The following is a 19,244-nucleotide window of genomic DNA, read 5'->3' as shown; positions in this document are numbered from 1 at the left end:
GGAAAAGTCTCCTAAGCATGCAAAATGGTCGTGACATTCCTGTGTGAAAGGTGAGGCCTTTCTGCGAGGGCTCTGTTTACTCTCACTTCACAAAGCTGGTTACCAGCATTTCCTTCACCACAGCAGTTAACGTCGGAAGACAGGAGGAGGAAGGTGATGTCCTAGAGGCGGGCGGCACGATCTCCCCAAAGCAGGGACACACCGCACCCAAGCTTAGGGACTTCACGCGCGTCACTCTCCCGCAACAGTCCACGAAGGACGCTGCTGTTCTCTGCCTTAAATAACGCTGAGAAAAACGATTCTTTGGGTCATGAAAGCAGCTTAGCCGTTCCTAATTTGGAATCATCTCCTATGTTTCCCATGGTCTGGAAAGGATTCTATCAGAAACGAATAATATTAAAAGAAAAAAGCTGATGCTGAGACGGGAACGCTCTTCCTGGCCTCCGATGCCCTCCCCCTCGTCTCCTAAGCCTCTTTCTTCCTTCAGGGCTGAACACAAACGCCACCTCCCCCGGGAACCTGTCCCCAAGGTCCAAGCGGAAGGAATCCCTCCCTCCGGCGGCCTCCGCAGCATCTCGCCGCGACCGGCCGCGCGCGGGTCACCGGACGGGGCTGTTTACGCGGCGGCTGCCCCGAGTTACGCGCTCCTCCAGGCCGGGGCCGTGACCGGGACGGGCCCCCGCGCAGCGCCTGGCCCGGCGCCCGGCACCGAGGCGGCGCTGAGGAAACGCTGGCCGGGTTGAATTAATTTCGCAAAATCACTCAGGGGAGGATCTCGTGCTCGAGGCGCGAGGAATGATTCACGGGGTGGTGCTCTGCATTCTTCACCTCGCAGTCACGTCGGGCGGGGCGCCCAGCTGGCCTGGCGAAATACCTGCGGAGTGGAAACGCCGCTCGGCGGCGCGCGGGGAGCGCGCGGGAGGCGCCCCCAGGGGGCACGTTTCCCTGCGCTCCGGGAGCCGGCGACGAGTGGGGGGCGGGCCCGCCGGGCTGAGGGGGCGGGGCCCGGCCGGCCGCCCGCCCCCGCCCCGGCGCAGCGGAAGCCCCGCCCCCAGCCGCGCGCGCCCGAGGCGCATGCCCGCCTGCAGCCCCGAGCCGTCGCGCCCTCGCGCCCTCGCGCCCTCGCTCTGGGGGCGGGCTCGCCGCGCGTGCCGGGCCGGGAAGCGGCGCGAGCCGGGCGCTGAGAACGTTCGTCGCGGGGGCGACTCCAGGGCCTGAGCGGGCGCCGCTGCCGCTTCAGCCGCGGACGCCGGGCCGGAGGTGGCGGGGGAGGCTGCGGCCGCGGGAGACCTCGACGCCCCCTGGGCCGCCCGGGAAGTGAGTAAGGCGGGGGTTCGCGGCGGCGGCGGCCGCCGGCTGCGGCAGGAACGCGCGGTGCTGGAGCCTCGCGCCCGCGAGGAACGGGAGGAGCCCACGCAGCGCCCGGACCTCGGGAGCCTGCGTGGGTGCAGGGCCGGGAGCCGCGGAGACGGCGCGCGGGGAGCCGCGGCCGCTGCACCGCGCGCGCTGCGAGGGGAGACGGCGCCGCGCTCCCGTCCCTGGAGGGGCGAGCGGAGGGGATGGAGCGCAGTCCCGGGCCGGCGCCGCCGGGCTCTGCACCCCGGGCCGGGGAGGGGCGTCTCCGGGGTCCCGAGCGCGCTGTGGCCGTCGGGTGAGGAGCCGGGGTTCGGGCGCTGGGCTGATGCTGCTGGAGCCCGGCTCGCTGGAAGCAGGCTCCGCGTTAGGTGCTGAAGGGGGCAAAGGAGGCAGGTCCTGGCAGAGGGCAGGTGAGGCAGGCAGGCCCTGGCAGAGGGAAGGGAATTTATTTCAGATCACCCCAAAACTGTTTCCTGAGGCGCCTAACTGTGAACCTGCGCACCGCGTCACCCTTGGGAGGCAAGTGTGGCGGGAGGAGAGAGGACCAGCTGCGAGTGCTTGCTGCTCAGTCCCTGTGCCGGGCCTTGGGATTAGGACGTGCCAGCATTCTTAGCAAACGGTTATTGATTCGCTGGCTCCCGTGGGTAGAGAACCATGGTCAGCACTGGGGCCACGAAATAGTGTCCAACACAACCCTAATTTGCTGCTTAGGAGCTAACAGTTTGTGAAGGTACGCGTATGAAGTACGAAGCAGCATTGAATTTCGTCTCACACCTTACTCACTTTAGGTGCCTCTCAGTTCCCCACCCCCACCCCCAGTATTGGGAAATTGGGGCCATAAATTGCTTGGTTTGGGAATAAAGCAGGAGGGTCAAGGAAGCTTGTGGGAGAAACATAAGAGTCTTGAAGGCTCTTCCACGTAACATTTAAAAGGAGAGAAAAAGAAGAAAATTTGAAAAGAGAAAAGAAGTTTCCTTCCTTCCTATTATTAAGCTCCATGACTATTCACTGCTAAATCCTCAGTGACAAGAACAGTGCTTGGCCAAACAGCAGTCATGCAAGAAATGTTTATTGCCTGAATGAATGAACCAGGCAGGGTTTTGCTGTATATTACACAGAGCAGTATTGAATCACTCTGGTGTTAGGGATGGCTGATGGACTTCCCCTGGTCCTAAAGTTCCTTTTTTTTTTTTTTTTGCCATGTAAGGTAACCTGGGTTCATAGGTTTGGGCATTGAAAACAATGGCTCAGGTGATGGAGTTGCGGTTTCTTGTGGCCTTGCTGCCAACTTCCACATCTTTATTGCAGGTTGGCTGTCAGAACTCACTCCTTGGGCCATTGCTTCAGATCATTCCTTTCTGGCTCCTCTCTTTTCTGTCACTTGAAGAATACTTTTTTCTAGAGAACACCTTTAAAATTTTTTAAATTTTACTTTTGTCCTGGTTCTTGGATTGTAGGTCTCTACTGAGAACAAATGTATCTCTGCTCCTCTGTATGGGCTGGAATTCTGCCTGTTCTCTGCCTTGGTTGGATTTCTAGACTCTCCAGCTCCAGTCTGCTGTTTCAGTTCTCTGGGTTGCAGTGCCTGTTAGGTTACTTTGTCTGCCAAATTAAAACTTGACCTTTTATGAGTTCTTTGAGGATTTTTATCATACATAAGTGGAGTTACCTTTGAAGGGGGTTATGTAGTTAAAGCAGCACTCACAGGGTTTTTGAGTGTCCACTGTGCGTGAGAGACAAAATTTCTACTTAGAAAATTAGGCTGAGAACCAGTAGAATGCCAAGTTACCCTTTACTTTAGAAATTTCTCAGGACCTATATATCCTCATAATAAAAAATAAGGGTCATATTAATCCAAATTTGGCCTTATGTGGTAAGCCTTGAAGAACGAAGTCAATTTCTCTTTAGTTTTATTACTTTGTACTTTAGAGTGCATCCAGTAGGCATCTCTTGTACTTGTTTTGGGTCCTGTAATATTGGGTGCCTTGTTCTGTGTTTTCCCAAGGATTTTTAATTTATATTTATTTAAAAATATATACATTTTAATTGATTTTTAGAGAGAGGAAGGAGGGGGAGAGAAACATTGGCTGCCTTCTACCAGGGATTGAGCCTGCAACCTGGGCATGTGCCCTGACCGGAAATCGAACTGGCAACCTTCAGTGCCCAGGATGATGCCCAACCATCTGAGCTACACCGGCCAGGGCTAATACATATTTATTTTAAAATCAACTTTATTGACATATAGTTTACATATAATAAAATGCATAGATATCCACGTACAGTGGATGAGTTTTGAAAATGTGTGTACTTTGTAACCACTGTCCCAATCAGGATATAGAGAATTATATCACCCCAGAAAGTTCCCTCAGGCTGGTTTGCAGACCCCCATTATTTATTTATTTTATTTTATTTTATTATTTTATTTTATTATTTTATTTTATTATTTTATTTTATTTTTTAATCCTCACCCAAGGACTTTAGAGAGAGGGGGAGGGAGAGAGAAACATTGATGTGAGAGAGAACCTTTGATCGGCCGCCTCCCATACATGCCCGGACTGGGGATCGAACCCACAATCTTTTGGTGTACGAGACAACACTCCAACTGAGCCACCCGGCTGGGGCTGACCCCCCTTATTTGATTTATTTCTAATTACACAAGCATCAGGGCTGTGGTGTCTAGTTGTGCAGAATGTATACTGCCCTGTGTAGGAGATGCCATTTATAGCAGAGTCCCTGTGAATGGCAGCTCCTGGGGTTGTGTGGTGCACAGTCAGTGTGGCTGGGTACTGCAGCTCTGCAAATGGCTCATGAGTGCTCACTCTCATAAAATACTCAGACAGCACAGACAGAATAAAAGCCTCCTTGGCCTGCTCCCTTCTCCACCAAAACTGTAATCAGTTTGTTGTTATCCTTCCTGACCTTTCTCTATGCATTTTCATCTATATATAGTAATGCAGAAAAAAGTAGGCTTTCCCCATACTCCCCACATTCATGACATGATACGGTACACATTGTTCTGCAGCTTGTTTTCTAACAGGATATCGGAGATCTTTCCCTGTTGAAATAGGGATCTACCCGATCCTTCTTGACGACTACACACACTCTTATGAAGTGTGTGTGTTGTACTGTAGTTTCAGAAATTGCTTCAGTGAATGAAAAGTAGACTTGCTGGGTCAAGAGGCTCATATTTAAATTTTTAATTGATGAAGATTTAACTGTGTTGCCCAGCTGGGCGTGGCTCAGCGGTTGAACGTCGACCTAGGATCCAGGCGATCGGGGTTCGATTCCCGGTCAGGGCACATGCCCGGGTTGCGGGCTTGATCAATGACTCTCTCATCATTGATGTTTCTATATCTCTCTCTCCCTCGCTTTTCCTCTCTCTGAAATCAATAAAGATATATTTAAAAAAAAAAAAGATTTAACTATGTTGCTACTTGTGGATCTGCTTCATTTATTTTAAACTGCTGAGTGGTGTTCAGTTGTAGACTGAAAGAACCATTTATATATCCTTCACCCACTGAGGGATAGTTAGGTTCCTTTGATACTAATTTTTTTGATGGACATATGTGTTGTGAATGCATACCGCCAGTCTGAGGCTTGCCTTTTCCCTTTATTCACAGTGTCTTTAGTTGTGTACAAGTTTTAAATTTTCGTGTTATATTTATGAAAAAAATTCCCTTAAATTAAAATGTGTGTGTGTCTGGTTAAGTAACTTTTTTCTATCCCAGGGTATGAATTACATATTTCTGTTTTTCTATCACATTGGTGTTTCTCTCTCTCTCTCTCTCATCCTTCCTCTCTCTTCCTCTCTCTCTAAAATCAATTTAAAAAACCATATCCTCAGGTGAGGATTAAAAAAAAAAGTTTTACTTTTAGTGTGAAATTTCTATATGGTGTAATGAAGAGATATAATTTGTTTTTCAATTGGGATAACCAGTTTTTCTATAATTTTTTTATTGTGGCAAAATATACATAACAAAATTTACCATTATACCCATTAAAAAAAAAATCTTTATTGATTTCAGAGAGAGGAAGGGAGAAGGGGAGAGAGAGAGAGAGAAACATCAGTGATAAGAGATCAGCTTCCTCCTGCACCCCTCCCTATTGGGGATTGAGCTTGAAACCTAAGCATGTGCCCTGACCGGGAATTGAACCGCAACCTCCTTGATCTTAGGTGGATGCTCAACCGCTGAGCCACGCTGGCTGGGTTATACCCATTTTTAAGTGTACAGTTCTGTGGCATTAAATACATTCACAATGTTGTGTACCGCACCACTGTCCATCTCCAGAACTTTTTTATATTTTCCAATGTGAAACACTGTACCCATTAAACATCAACTCCCAGTTCTCTCCTTCCTTCAACCCAGCAACCACCGTTCTACTTTTTGTCTCTATGAATTTGATGACTCTGGTACCTCATATAAGTGGAATCGTATAATATATATCCTTCTGTGTTTGTCTTACTTAGCATAGTGTCTTCAATTTATATTGTTGCATGCGTCAGGGTTTTTCTTTTTTAAGGCTGAATACTATTTCATTGTATGGATATATCACATTTGTTTATGAATTCACCCATCAGTGGACACTTTAGTTGTTTCCAGCTTTTGGCTACTGTGAATAATGCCGTTGTGAACATGGGTGTGCAAATACCTGTTCAAGTCCCTTCAGTTATTTTGTGTATATATCCAGAAGTGGAACTGCCCATGATAATTTAAAAAAAAATATTTTTATTGATTTCAGAGGGAGGAAGGGAGAGGGCGAGAGAGATAGAAACATCAATGATGAGGGAGAGTCATTGATCGGCTGCCTCCTGCATGCCCCCTACTGGGGATCCAGCCTGCAACCTGGACACTGCCCTGACCGGGAACCAAACCAACGACCTATTGGTGCATGGGACGACACCGGCCAGGGCTTAGCTTTTTTGAGTCAATACCTAGGAGCATGATTGCTGAGTCGTATGGTTAGAGTATGTTTAGCTTTGTAAGAAACTGCCTGTCTTCCAAAGTGACTGTACAATTTTGCTTCCAATAATTAAAAAAAAATTATTTTCTAGCACTCTAAATGTACTTAAAAAATAAGTCTTTGTAAAACTGTTCTGTAAAATTAAACTTCATCTGGAATGAATTCATATTCCAGTTGTTGCTTTTGTTGGTTGTCTCTCTTAGCATTATATTTCTTTGTGTGTTTTGAAGTGTTGATTTACAACCTCATTTGAGTGTTAGTGCTTTTAATTTTGTGTTTCTCATTTCTGTGCTCAAGGGTCTCTGTGTGGTGATATCTTACATGCTTTCATTGACTACTGGAACCTAATAAAAAATTGGATACGATAATGATGGGTCAGGGGTCCTGTTCTTTGAGGTAATTGGGGCCCTTTTAGAACCACTCACAGAGTATGTGAATGTCTTGGTTCAGTTCCTGGTCACGAGTCTGTGTTTTTATCTTCTCATATTTTTAAGCCCAGAGCGTTGCATAAACTATAGTTCTAGGCAGAGACTGGCAGCAGTATTTTTTAGTTTCCTTTCAGCTCCAGCGTCATCCTTGGCTATGAGTCTTGCTCAGATAGCTCCTGTTTCTCCAGGTCCTTTGCTTTGTGTTTCACTATTGCCCTGAAGGAAATATACATCTGCTTCTGGACTCAGTGTCCAGCAAGCTTGTAGCTTCCATCCTGCTCACAATTTTGTGTGTCTGTTCTGTTTCTGATCCAAATGAAGGTTTTTCTTGCTGAACCTTCCTAAGTCACTTAAAAATATTTAAAATATATTTTATCTATTACTGTGTATTTGAAGCAGAAGGGATACATCCAAGGGTCTACTTACTGAATTGCTTTCACTAGAAGACTTAACTGCCAGGCTTCTTTCTAAACTTTATACTATTTTTTTTTGTTTTGTTTTGTTTTCTGTGTTATTGCAACACCTACACCCTTCAGTTCAAAAGTTGAAGATCAGTGATGATAATGGGTACTTTTATCTTTTTCCTTAATGGAAATGCTTCCAGAATTTCACTGTTATATATCATACTTACTGAAGGTTTCTGGTAGATGTCTTTGTCAACTTAAGGAAGTTTTCTTCTGTTCTTGGTTTGTATTTTTATTGGGCATTGAATTTTATCAAGGCTTTGGGGAGGGCCTTTGTTGAAATTATCATTTTCTCTTTAATATGTTAAGAATAAGAGAGACTTTTCTGAGTTACTGATAACCAAGAGAAACATACATTGCATGTGATTTACTTGTCAATGCATTTTTAACAAAAAATGAACCTTTAAAGAAAACACTTTTTTTTTTTTTTTTTTAATCCTCACCGGAGGATTTTTTTCCATTGCTCTTCAGAGAGAGTGGAAGGGAGAGAGAGACACACACACACCAATGTGAGAGAGAGACATCGATTGGTTGCCTCCTGAACGCACACATCCTGACTGGCGCCGGGGATTGAGCCTGCAACCGAGCACGTGCCTCTGGCTGGAGTTGAACCTGGGACCCTTCAGTCTGCAGGACGACACTCTAACCACTGAACCAAACTGGCTGGGGCCACACTTTTATTTTGAATTTTGCATATTGACAACATTATATGTAAGCTAAAACAGAACTGAAATGCAGTAGTAATCAGGTTTGGACTAAATATTCTTTTTAAAAAAAAGTATTTATTTAAGAAAGAGAGGGGAAGGAGGGGAGAGAGAAACATCAGTGTGAGAGAATCACATCTATTGGTTGCTTCTCCCATGTCCCCTGAATGGGGCCAGGGATTGAACCTGCAATGTGCCCTTGACCAGGAATTGAACCCTTAATCCTTCAGAGTGAGGGCTGATGCTCTAACCACTGAGACACACTGGCCAGGGTGTGTGCTAAAAGCTTGACATAATTTATTTAATCATTACCACAGCCCTGTGAGGTTGGTTTTGCTATTTAAGAGCTCTGTGTACTAGTGTAGTGCAGTATTTAAATGTTTTTTACTGGAACCTAGAAAAGTTCTTCAGATTTGTAAAATGGAAAATCTCTAGGGTTTTACAAACATTTACTTTCCCTGGCATTTTTTTTTTTTAATCTGAAAGAAGAGAAAAGAAGTAGTATTAGAGGAAGGACAGTGGAGAATTTTCCTGAAATAAGCTAGGAAGTTAGCTCCCTTTCAGGGAAGTTTGACAAGTTATAGCTATGTACTTAATAATGACAATCTCAGTCTTCTCTGTTTCTTAATTACATGGGCATCCAGAGAAAATTGACAGGAGTTTAGACAGTGAACTTGCACAAGAAGTTTTGATACCTGGATGCTTTGAAGTAACAAAGCTGGAAGGGTTAATACATTAATAAAAGGGCTCAAGGGAAGTGAAGGATATTTAACACTTAGGTGCAGTACAGAGACATTCTGGAAACCTTTCTAGAGCCTGCTCTCTTTCCTTTCATTTTTACTCACATTTTGCCTGCAGACTTAGTCTAACTCTGGAACACAGTGCTCCCTAGATAGGACTAACAGGGGTTTTGTTGCTCTAGCCTCCAGACCCTGTTTATGAATTAAGTTCTGATCCAGGTGAGCAAATTCCTGGAATCCTGGTGTTTGTCCTGAAGGGGGCAGTGTGGCACAGCGTAAAGAGAGTGGACTTTGGAGCCAAATTGGGTGCCTAAATCCACAAATTACTAGCTTTGTAACCTTAGGCCAATTTAACTAACCACTTAAGCTCTAAATTTCCTCTTCTAATTCTACCATCCATAGTCTTCCTTTGCTCCTCAAACCAGGCATGGTCTTCTCATTCTTGTTTGTTTTGTTTTGTTTTAACATCAGTGGTTTCCAAAGTGGGAGGCATGCAGAAGTGATCCTCTAGGTAGGGTTTAACAAGGAAATAGGAGTAGTTAACTTTCACTAATATTTAATCCATAAGTTGACACTTGACTCCCCTCTGTGTGTGTGACGATACACATCAGGTCTGGTACTCAAGGTAAGCTGAGAGGAAGGGAGTGGGGACACCTCAGCCTGGAGGGGGTGATACGTGAGCCTCCATATTTATTTGCTTACCTTCTGTTCAGACATATTGCAGTTCACCTCTGCTTGGTTTAGTGGTCTTTTAGATTCTATTATCTGATGGGAATGAAATGAGCCTTGCTCAATAGACAAAGGGCTTAAAAAGATTCCTACAAAGAAACTGCAGGTTGAAGTTTCAGATTCAACTGAAGATTGAAGTAATAATGCGGGGACACATGAACTGCAAGCTAAAGCAGAGCTGACACTTCTGTTTACATTATGGGCTTGTGGTCAGTCAATTGCAAGTACAAAGACAATAATCTAAGCAGACTGAAAGGGAATCAGTAAAAAAGCAACAACTTACAGTTGTTAAAAATGCTATTTGATATGTGGATTTACTTATATATATCACGAATATATTGTGCCTAAGATATTTACTAATGATAATATAAGGCTCATGTTATCAGTTGAGATATTTTAAAACTAAGCATTCAGAATATGAAGGCAAAGTTATTGAGCTTTTTCAGTGCTAACATGAATCTAGTACCTTACATTTTTAACTTAATTACACATTTTTAAAAGTTTCATGGAGATTTCTTACTTCAGGAGTAAAAAACAAAAAGCTACAAACCTTTGTTCCTCCTGGTTTGGTAGTAATGGCTGAAATAATATATAGACAAATTAATAATTTTAGTTTGATGAATTGCATCCCTTGTTAGCAAATATTGTTGGGATACTCCTAGAAAACATTGCTGAAGATTTGAAGTAATAAATATTATACCAAATTATGGGGTTTGTGAGAGTTTTTGTTCATTTGGGTAAAAATACAGAGCTTACAGTATTTAGTATACTCCATTTTATTAATAAAATATGTGAAGACCTGCCCCTCCAAAACCACTAAAGAAAAGGCTTATCAGAGAATGCATTCAAAGTAAAGGACTTACAATTTTATTATGAAATAGGACATGTAATAGCATAAAGAATAATACAGTGTACCCAGAACCCAGCCTCATAAAACATTGCTGATAGAGTAGGGTCCTCTGCAATCACTTAATCCTGCTTCCATCTCCAGAGCTATCGCTTTTCTGAATTGGGTGAGACATCTTTCATGTGCACTTGAAAAGAATTTCTATTTTGTCATTATTGGGTGACATAATATCAATTAGATCTAGTTGGCTGAGGGTGTTCAGTCCTTCCACGTCCTTCTTGACTGTCTAGTGTTGATCGTGGAGGAGTGTTGAAGTCTCCAAGTGTAAGTGTGGATTTGTCTAGTTCTTTCAGTTCTGTCCATTTTTCTCAGTGTAGTTTGAGGCACCATGGTTAGGTATGTAGACATTTAGGATTGTTATGTCGTAGGGAAATCTGTATGTTACAGGCCCAACAATACAATTTTATAGGTATAATTTTATGTAGTTGCTTTTTATTTTTTTAATCTTTACTTTTTAAAATTCTCACCCAAATATATGTTCTTACTGATTTTTAGAGAGAAAGGAAGGAAGAGAGAGAGAAACATCGATTGGCTGCCTCTCACATGCACCCTGTAGGGATTGAGCCCTTAACCTAGGTACATGCCCTGACCGTGAATTGAACCCACAACCTTTTGGTGAGTGTGATGATGCTCCAACCGGCTCAGTCACCTGGCCAGGGCTGCATTTGTTTTTTAAATCAGTTAAGAGAATGAGGAGAAATGAGTATGTGTTTATATTGTCTTTTTTAAAAAAATTAAACTTTATTATTTAGGACAGTTTTAGATTTATAAAAAAATGGAAATAGCATCTCATGCCCTATTCTGTTATTAACCTCCTACATTAGCATGTTTGTTACAGTTAATGAACCAATGATGATACATTATATTACTAACTAAAATCCACACTTTATTCAGATTTCCTTAGTGTTTACCTAGTAGCCTTTTTTTGTTCCACAATCCTACCCAGAATACTACGTCACATGTAGTTGTCAAGTCTTCTTAGATGTCTCTTGGTTTTGTCAGTTTCTCAGACTTTTTGGTCAAGTTTTTGATGAATTTGAGGAGCACTGGTAAGGTATTTGTAGGTTATCCCTCAGCTGGGATTTGTCTGATGTTTTTTTCTCGTGATTAAACTGGTTTCGTGGGTTTGGGGGAGGAAGACCACAGAGGTAAAATGCCGTTTTCATCACATGTCAAGGACATACAATGTCAACATGACTTACTGCCGCTGATGTTGAACTGGCCCTGGCTGAGGTCGTGCTTATCAGGGTCCTCCACTGTTGAGGCACTTCCCGCTCCCCCCCTTCCATGCTGTGTCTTTGTAAGGAAGTCACTGTGTACAGCCCACACTTCAGGAGTGGGAGTTAGGCTTCACTTTCTTCTGGGCTGAGTATCAACATAAATTATTTGGACTTCACAGGGTAGTTGTCTCTCCTTCATTTATGAATTTATTCACTCATTTATATCAGTATTGACATGAATATGCAGTACTATTTTATTTATTTTGCTGCTGAAATTATTCCAACTTTGGCCATTGGGAACATTCAGTTGGCGTCCCTTTGATACACTCCTAGCGTGTGGTGGTTTTTCCTCCCAGAACTTCTTTACTTTCTACACTACAAGGTGCATCAGGCTTGTCTTGTGTATTTCCTGCCTCAGTCATTTCTCCTGGTTCCTTTTATTGGAGAATGGTATTATAAACCAAAATTTGGGCACTAGGTGTGCTCATTGCTATTGGGATGTTGTTCTGTGCCCTCTCAGTTGACAGAGCAGGGAGGTATGTGTGAGTGCTAACTCATGCATGTACACACATCTATAATTACTTCTCTACCTCTGCATCTGTATTGAGTGAAACATGATCTTATGTGGATGCCTGCAGTTGTAATCCATTACCACATGGATCATTCTGGTTTCTCACCTTGCTTATCTGTAACCTCACACACCACCAAATGCCATCTTTACCTAATCGTTCAATTCCAGTATACATGATAGTAGTATTAGAACTGGTACTTTACATAACCGGTGGGAAACTAGAGTACAGTTCTTAGGAATATTTTGTTTTGCTTTTAGTCTCACAGACACCATTCGTTTCCAGAGTTACTTAGGTCACTTCCTGTTGCCTCACTGTCTCTGGTGAGGTTGTGTCAGACATTTGTAATGCAGTTAGATTGCTTTGTCACATACTGCATTTTACTCTTTAGGGTCCTCTGATGTCCTGAGGGATTTAATAAAAATTTACAAGCATTAAGGTTCACTCTGTGTTGTAAATTTCTGTCTGTTTGGACAAATGCATAGCATCATGTATCCACCCTTGCAGTATCATTTGAAGTTTTACCACCCCAAAAGTCTGCGCTCCACGTAGTCACCCGCTTCCCCTTCCCCCTAAATCTCTGTCAACCACTGATCATTTTACCATTTCTGTAGTTTTGTTTTTTCACACATCCATCATCTTGATAGTTAACCTTTTTTTTTTTTTTTTTTGACTGTGTGGTAATGAGGTTTAAGATCTACTGTCTCAGCAAATGTCAGGTATACAATATGATATTATCAACTGAAGTCACCATGCTGTACATTCAGTTCCCATCTTATAACTAAAAGTTTGTATCCTTTGACCAACATCTGTTTCCCCCACCCTTAGCCCTTGGCAACCACCATTCTACTCTGCTTCTAGAATGAGTTTTTTGTTGTTGGTATTATTAGATTCCACATATGAGTGGGATCATATAATATTTGTCTTTCTGTCTGGAGTATTTCACTTTGTGCTCTAATTTTTTTTTTTTAATTGGGTGGAATGAAGCTCCTGAGTAGGGTGGTTAGGATCCACTGAAGAGCGAACATGTTTGAATAAATACACTTAGTGGATCTCTCTCCGTGTGTCCACAGGATGAACGACAGGAAGAAGGGGGCACAGAGTCCTGAGATCACGGCGTCATAGAATATTATTTGTGCATTCACGTGGACAAAGATTTTGGCAGTTGAAATGGGAAAAAAAGGGTGGATATGAGAGTGATTATGAGGAAGGAAATGGCAGGGTTTGAAATCAGAGTTAGTATGTGAAAAGGAATGATAGGAGGTTTGGTTATTTCTAGATTATGAGGCCAAGAAAAGGCAAAGTGCCAGGAGTTCAAGTGGAAGGAAGTAGAGAGAGTACTTACATTCATGTTAGTGTTGCTCTTCAAGGTTATATCAGGAAGACAAGGTCATATAATCAGCCGTGGCAGTAGGATTAGGTCTTTGTTGAGTAGAACTGTTAAAATCATAATTACAAAGATGCAGGTCTTAGTACCCACAGAGCAGTGGGAGGGAGTCAGCTCTCACTGAGGCCTAAGGAAATCATTTATAGCCAGTTTATGTGTACCCCATACATTTTATGTCATCTGAAGTATAAGCTTGGTTGAAATGAAAAGACTTATTGTTTTAGTTTGAGTTCCCCTAGGAGCTGACTCTTGGACAAGGATTTGAGTGCAAGTATTTTGTTTTGGAGGTTATCCCAGGAAATGACCGAGAAGTGAGATAGGGAAGGGAAGTTAGCAAATAAAGGGTTTGTTATCAAGCAAGTTGCCGTTGCGGATACCTGGAACTTATTCCCACTGGGGAGCTCTAGAAGCCAGTGTAAAACTTTTTATACCCCTTGAGGGGGTGAGTAGGTGGAGTGTTTGTATACCAACTCCGCCAATCACTGGTTAAGACTATTGCAGGGAGTGGTATTGTATAATATTTTAGTATTTCAGTCCTGCTCTGAAGGAAACAAAATGGACTTCAGGGATCAGGTTAAAAAAAAGCAGATGCTGTCAGTCCAAAATAGACAGAATTGGTAAAGGTCAGGAGATACTGACTCTTTCCTTAATACCCTGCCATACGGTTCCAGCGTCTCTAATTTGTTGATAATAGGCTATCAATCCCCTCCCACCCCCACCCCCATCCCTTGCCTCCAGCCCAGGCTTAAATGAACTAGTCCAGCAGCACATTAGGACTGGCTCTAGATGTTTTTTTTGAATGTTAAATCCTGGGTCATGGGAGAATGCCCCCATATCGACCAGCTTTTCCTTACTAACTTTATTCTTGGCCCCCAGGTTCAGCACTTTCAAGATCCGTTCCCAGGTATGCTCTCCCAGTTCCTGCCAGTGCATATCATCAGTTCCAGCAGCTGTTTTGGTGAATCACCCCTTTCCATCCAAAGCAGGGACAGTACCTCCTTGTTCCAGTGACGCCAAGACTTGACCTTATTTATTAGCCTGGATGCAGCGAGGGAGGTAGGGGCAGTCCTGATGAGGGTGAGCATCTTTCGAGGCATGCACCTGAGATGAGGCCTTTGCTTAGTCTTTAGTTAGGCACAGGAGACTGCCCTCTTGTATCAAGAGCAAGAGAGCCACTTCTGATGGCTCAGAGGTTCCAGGAGAATCCTGGCTGGACCGTGAATTCAATCTCCTCTGTAATTTGCCTACTTTCATAATCAGAATTTGGGCCTGATTCTTAGCATCTCTGTTGTAGGTCCTACAAACCTCAAATGCCTACTGTTTGGTCCTTTAAAAAAGTTTGTTGATTCCTGCTCAGTGGGTAATGTGCACTTTTATTCTGGCTTGTTTTAATAGTTTTTCTTTGTCTTTACTTTGCAGCTATTTGATTATGATGTGTCCATTAAGATGGCTTTTTTTTTTTTTTTTTTTTTTTTTTAGCTTTTACTTGTTTGGGGTTTGCTCACTTTTTTGAACTTCTAGGTATATGTCTTTCATCAGACTTGTTAAGCTTTCAACCATTATGTCTTCATGCATTGTTTTGGGACCCCATCACTACATTCTTTCTTTTTTTCTTCTGGGATTCTGATAGCACAATGAATATTAGACCTTCTGTTTTTGCCTGCCAAGCCTCAGCCTTTACTCCTTGCTCTTTTAAAAAAATTTTTTCTGTTGTTCAGATTGGGTAATTTCTGTCTGATCTTTTTAAAAGTATATTGACTCTTTCCCCTTTTACCTTCATTCTGCTGCTGTGGCCCTCCAGTGATTTTCCTCCCTCAGTTACTGTGTATTTCAATTCTAACGTTTTTATTTGGTGATTCTTTATATCTTTTCTCTGCTGACACAGTATTTTAACTTTTGTTTCAAGAGTGTTTGTGATGCCCAGCTGGTATGGCTCAGTAGTTGAGCATCTTTCGGTGAGCCTGGAGGTCACGGTTTGATTCTCAGTCAGGGCACATGCCAGGGTTGCAGGCTCAGTCCCCAGTAGTGGGCGTGCAGGAGGCAGCTGATTGATGTTTCTCTCTCATTGATGTTTCTGTCTCTCTCCCTCTCTCTTCCTCTCTCTGAAATCAATAAATATGTTTTTTAAAAAAGACTGTTTGGGATTGCTCATTCGAGCATTTTTATGATCGCTGCTTTAATGTCTGTCAGATTACTCCATCTGTGTCCTCTTGTTATTGCATCTGCTGATTGTCTTTTCCCTTGTGAGTTAAGATTTTCATAGTTTTTTGTTTGCCAAATAACTATATTTTTTTGAATGTTGTAAGACTTGGGGGTCTTTAAATTTTATGGAAAATGTTGATATTTTTGTTTTAGTGAGCACTTGCCCTGGTTAGTTTTAGTCCATAAGTTTCTATGCACCTTCTATTAGCTGTGGTTCTAATGTGAGTTCAGTTTTCAGTTTTTTTCAGTGCTGTCCAGATCTGTGCCACTATGGGGGCCACTTTTGCTGCTACTGCCCCCGCCTCCACTACAGGATTGCCGGCTGGCTGGGGTGGGAGAAAATGAAGGAAAAGGAAAGAGAAAAAGATCGGTCTCTCCGAGCTTTAATTCTTCTCTTTGAGCTGGAACTAGAGGGTTCTGAAGATTTCTCTGTGTATATAACACAGTGCTAGGTTTGGGGGTTCACACTGGGTTGAGGTTAAGCCAGGTGATACAAGAGGGAAAAAATGGTAAAGTCACCATGTGTCCCGTGGTACTTTGAATTCTGTGATCCACTTGCTGATATTTACTTTACACGGAGCTCAGGTCACTGCAGCATGCATTCTGTGCAGGTTTATAGTCGCATTCAGTACGAGAGTAAGGCTGGTGTGTGCTCACTCTGTTTTACCTGGGTCCAGAACTTACAGGCCTGGGCTTCATACCTCGTGTGTCAGTCACCAGCTGCCCCCGCATGGGGGTGGATTGCTTCCCAGGCATTGCTTAAGGAGTGTTCAGCCAACTGCAGGTTGTCCTCCAGAGAAGAGTGCAGCTGTGGGAAGTTGGCATCCAGGTAAGGGTATCTGGCCAGGTCCCGAACAGCATCTGCTACATTATCATACTGTTTCCTTCCTTCCTTTTTGACTTACATGTCTTGAGCATCTTTTCATAAATTGCATACACCTGCCTTGTTCTTTTTATTTTCTTATTTTTTATTAATATATCTTTATTGATTTCAGAGAGAGGAAAGGAGAGAGAGAGAGAGAGAGAAACATCAATGATGAGACAGTCATCAATCAGCTGCCTCCTGCGCGCCCCCGACTGGGGATCGAGCCCACAACCCGGGCATGTGCCCTGACCGGGAATCGAACCTCCATCGCCTGGATCCTAGGTCGATGCTCAACTGCTGAGCCACGCCCAGCCAGGCCATATTTAGACATTTTAAAACTCATTTAAGTACAAACATCAAACATATTCAATTTTCTAAAAACTGCCAGGCAACACAGTGGCAAAATAACCTTATGAATGTATTTTTATTTTAAAATTTATTTCTAATCTTTATTCATATACATATATGGTTAAATAATCGTTACTGCAATATGAATACAGTATTTTAATTTAGTCGACATCATATGCAGGCTCGCATGTTGCATATATTTCATATTTATTTTTAAAAGAACCAATTATGGTTAACTTCATGCTACAGCTCTGAATTTTGAGGATTTTTTTATAGTATGAACAATTTTCCAAACTTAATGGTTACATGAATATGATTTCCTAAAGCAATTGAAACATTAGAAACATTGTTTCTGAAAGATTAGTATCAAATCCTTGTAGTTGGGCAGATCTTGGTTATCTTTCATATACCTGAGTCAAATCTTACTTGGAGTTCATTTCTGGAATCAGTGAGTACCTGGGAAATCTAATATAGATAAAAATTCCTTTTGAAATTTCTTCAGGAACAATACCATGGTGGAGATCAATGTATATAAGTAGTTTGAAGTCTAGCACAGCTAGTTTTTTCTTCATGTTGGTACTGATTACTTTTTCTTTAGTTGAATTATATTTTTGGAAAAAAGGAAGAACAGGCAGAAAGAGGCCCTGGCCTGGTAGTTCAGTTGGTTAGAATGCTGTTCCAATATGCCAAGGTTTCAGGTTCGATCCGCGGTCAAGGGCACATAATAAACAAACAAATAAATAAAAACTGTTCAAACACTTCACTAAACTTAAAAAGAAGAAAGAAAGAAAAGACAGAAAGAAAAGGGGGGTGCTTACTCTGTCAGAGGCCAGAGGGAACCGAGACCAGGAACCTGGAAATTCACTTTCTTTCTCACACTCTCTTGGGCTGGGTGATCCTGGTGTGGAGCTGCCCATCATTTAAATAATTCTCTTTCTCTCTCATGTATTTGAATTTGTGTTAGTTAAATGTAAATATACTACAACTCCGGTAAGTTTTAAAAAACAGGTAGTTTAAGTAACAATAACAAAATTAAGACTCAATTTTAAAAACAGATTTCTTATTGGCTCATTAGTGTGATGACCTTTGCATTTGTTATCTCAGATTGTTCTGATGCATGTTTTCAGGTATGGTTTGATTCAGGGTTGTAACAACTGTGTGACATGAAGATAACATCATTTTGTCAGTGTAGATAATTAAATTTCTAAAATGTTTACTTTGTGTGTTAGGAATTTCAAAAGCTCAAGGACTTCGTTAAAAGAAAACATATTAAATTACATAACATCTTCATGGTATCATTAATTACAAACGAGAGTCTCTCCACTAGATTTGTAATCTACCTGTGTCATCATTGTCGTAATAATTGAAATCATAAGAATAGCAGCTACCATTTGTCCTGTGCTTACCTGACTTAGGCCAGGCACTGTCTAAACGAATTACTGCATTGATCCTATCGCAAGAAGCTACACGAAGGTGGGGGGACTATTATTCACTGCAGATTTTCCAGTATATCTAGATGTGTCTGCCTTATAAGAGCTGCTTGATAAATATTTGTCAAATGACCAGTTAGTGAAGTATATGTAATTTTTATGCCATTTCAGCAATGAGGATTAAGTCTTAGAGTGATTAAAGCAGCTGCTCAAGAATAGACTTCCGGTAATGGAACTGGAAGTCAAGCCCATGTGGGATGATCATTGTCATTTTGACAGTGGGGACATGCTAATCTAATTGCAGCCAGACATATGTAGTAATACAATATTAATTACTATTGCTTTAGGTTGGGTTGGCAGACTTTTTCTTAAAGAATCTGATAGTAACTATTTTAGACTTTGCAGCCCAGGTGGGGATGAATACCTTTTTTTGTTCAATAGAAAAATAGATCTTATTTATATATTTTATATATAAACTTACTATATTTTCTAAATTATATTTAGTATCATGTTTATCTATGTAAAACAGTAGGGATATGGGAAACTGTATCTCCACTAGTCTAGGACCCTGCATAGAAAATAATCCAAGTTAGAAATATGACATAGCCCGTATTTTCAGCACAGGAGGCATATGTGAGCTCATTTAAGTATTGACTTTTAATATTTTAGAAGTTATCAAATAAAGGAACAAAGTTTACCTTTTTTGGCATCAGGCTTCCACTTTATTTTTACTGATTTATTATATCTTTCTTTGTCTCTAGGATGATTGAGGAGAGTGGGAATAAGCGGAAGACTATGGCAGAGAAGAGGCAGCTGTTCGTAGAAATGCGTGAGTTCTGAATGCTTCTGGAGTCCTAGTTTGTGTGTGTGGGAATGCTTTTTTTTCTGATCAAGTCACAACTTTAATCAGAAGCTTTAAGTTACAAGCTTAAA

At 42.2% G+C, this 19,244-nt stretch overlaps 1 protein-coding gene across 25 annotated transcripts in view; it reads left to right on the top strand.

Annotated features, from left to right (window-relative positions):
* The first annotated feature begins 1,065 nt into the window (after nucleotides 1-1,065).
* The window catches only part of DTNB (dystrobrevin beta), a 142,874-nt gene continuing 124,695 nt past the window's right edge, over nucleotides 1,066-19,244 (top strand). For 8 of the 25 annotated variants that reach the window (XM_081156763.1, XM_081156781.1, XM_081156768.1 and 5 more), the window contains exons 1-2: nucleotides 14,449-14,522; nucleotides 19,073-19,140. In XM_081156763.1, coding sequence (XP_081012889.1) covers nucleotides 14,509-14,522; nucleotides 19,073-19,140 — 82 coding nt within the window. In that variant the 5' untranslated portion in view covers nucleotides 14,449-14,508. Of the gene's footprint in view, nucleotides 1,318-14,342; nucleotides 14,371-14,447; nucleotides 14,523-19,072; nucleotides 19,141-19,244 lie in introns of those variants that run through there. The other 17 variants (XM_081156777.1, XM_081156775.1, XM_081156770.1 and 14 more) reach the window with 8 other exon arrangements.

The sequence above is a fragment of the Miniopterus schreibersii genome (assembly GCF_964146895.1).
Source record: "Miniopterus schreibersii genome assembly, chromosome: 13".
Taxonomy (NCBI): Eukaryota; Metazoa; Chordata; class Mammalia; order Chiroptera; family Miniopteridae; genus Miniopterus; species Miniopterus schreibersii.
This window is presented reverse-complemented; position numbering and strand designations above follow the sequence as displayed.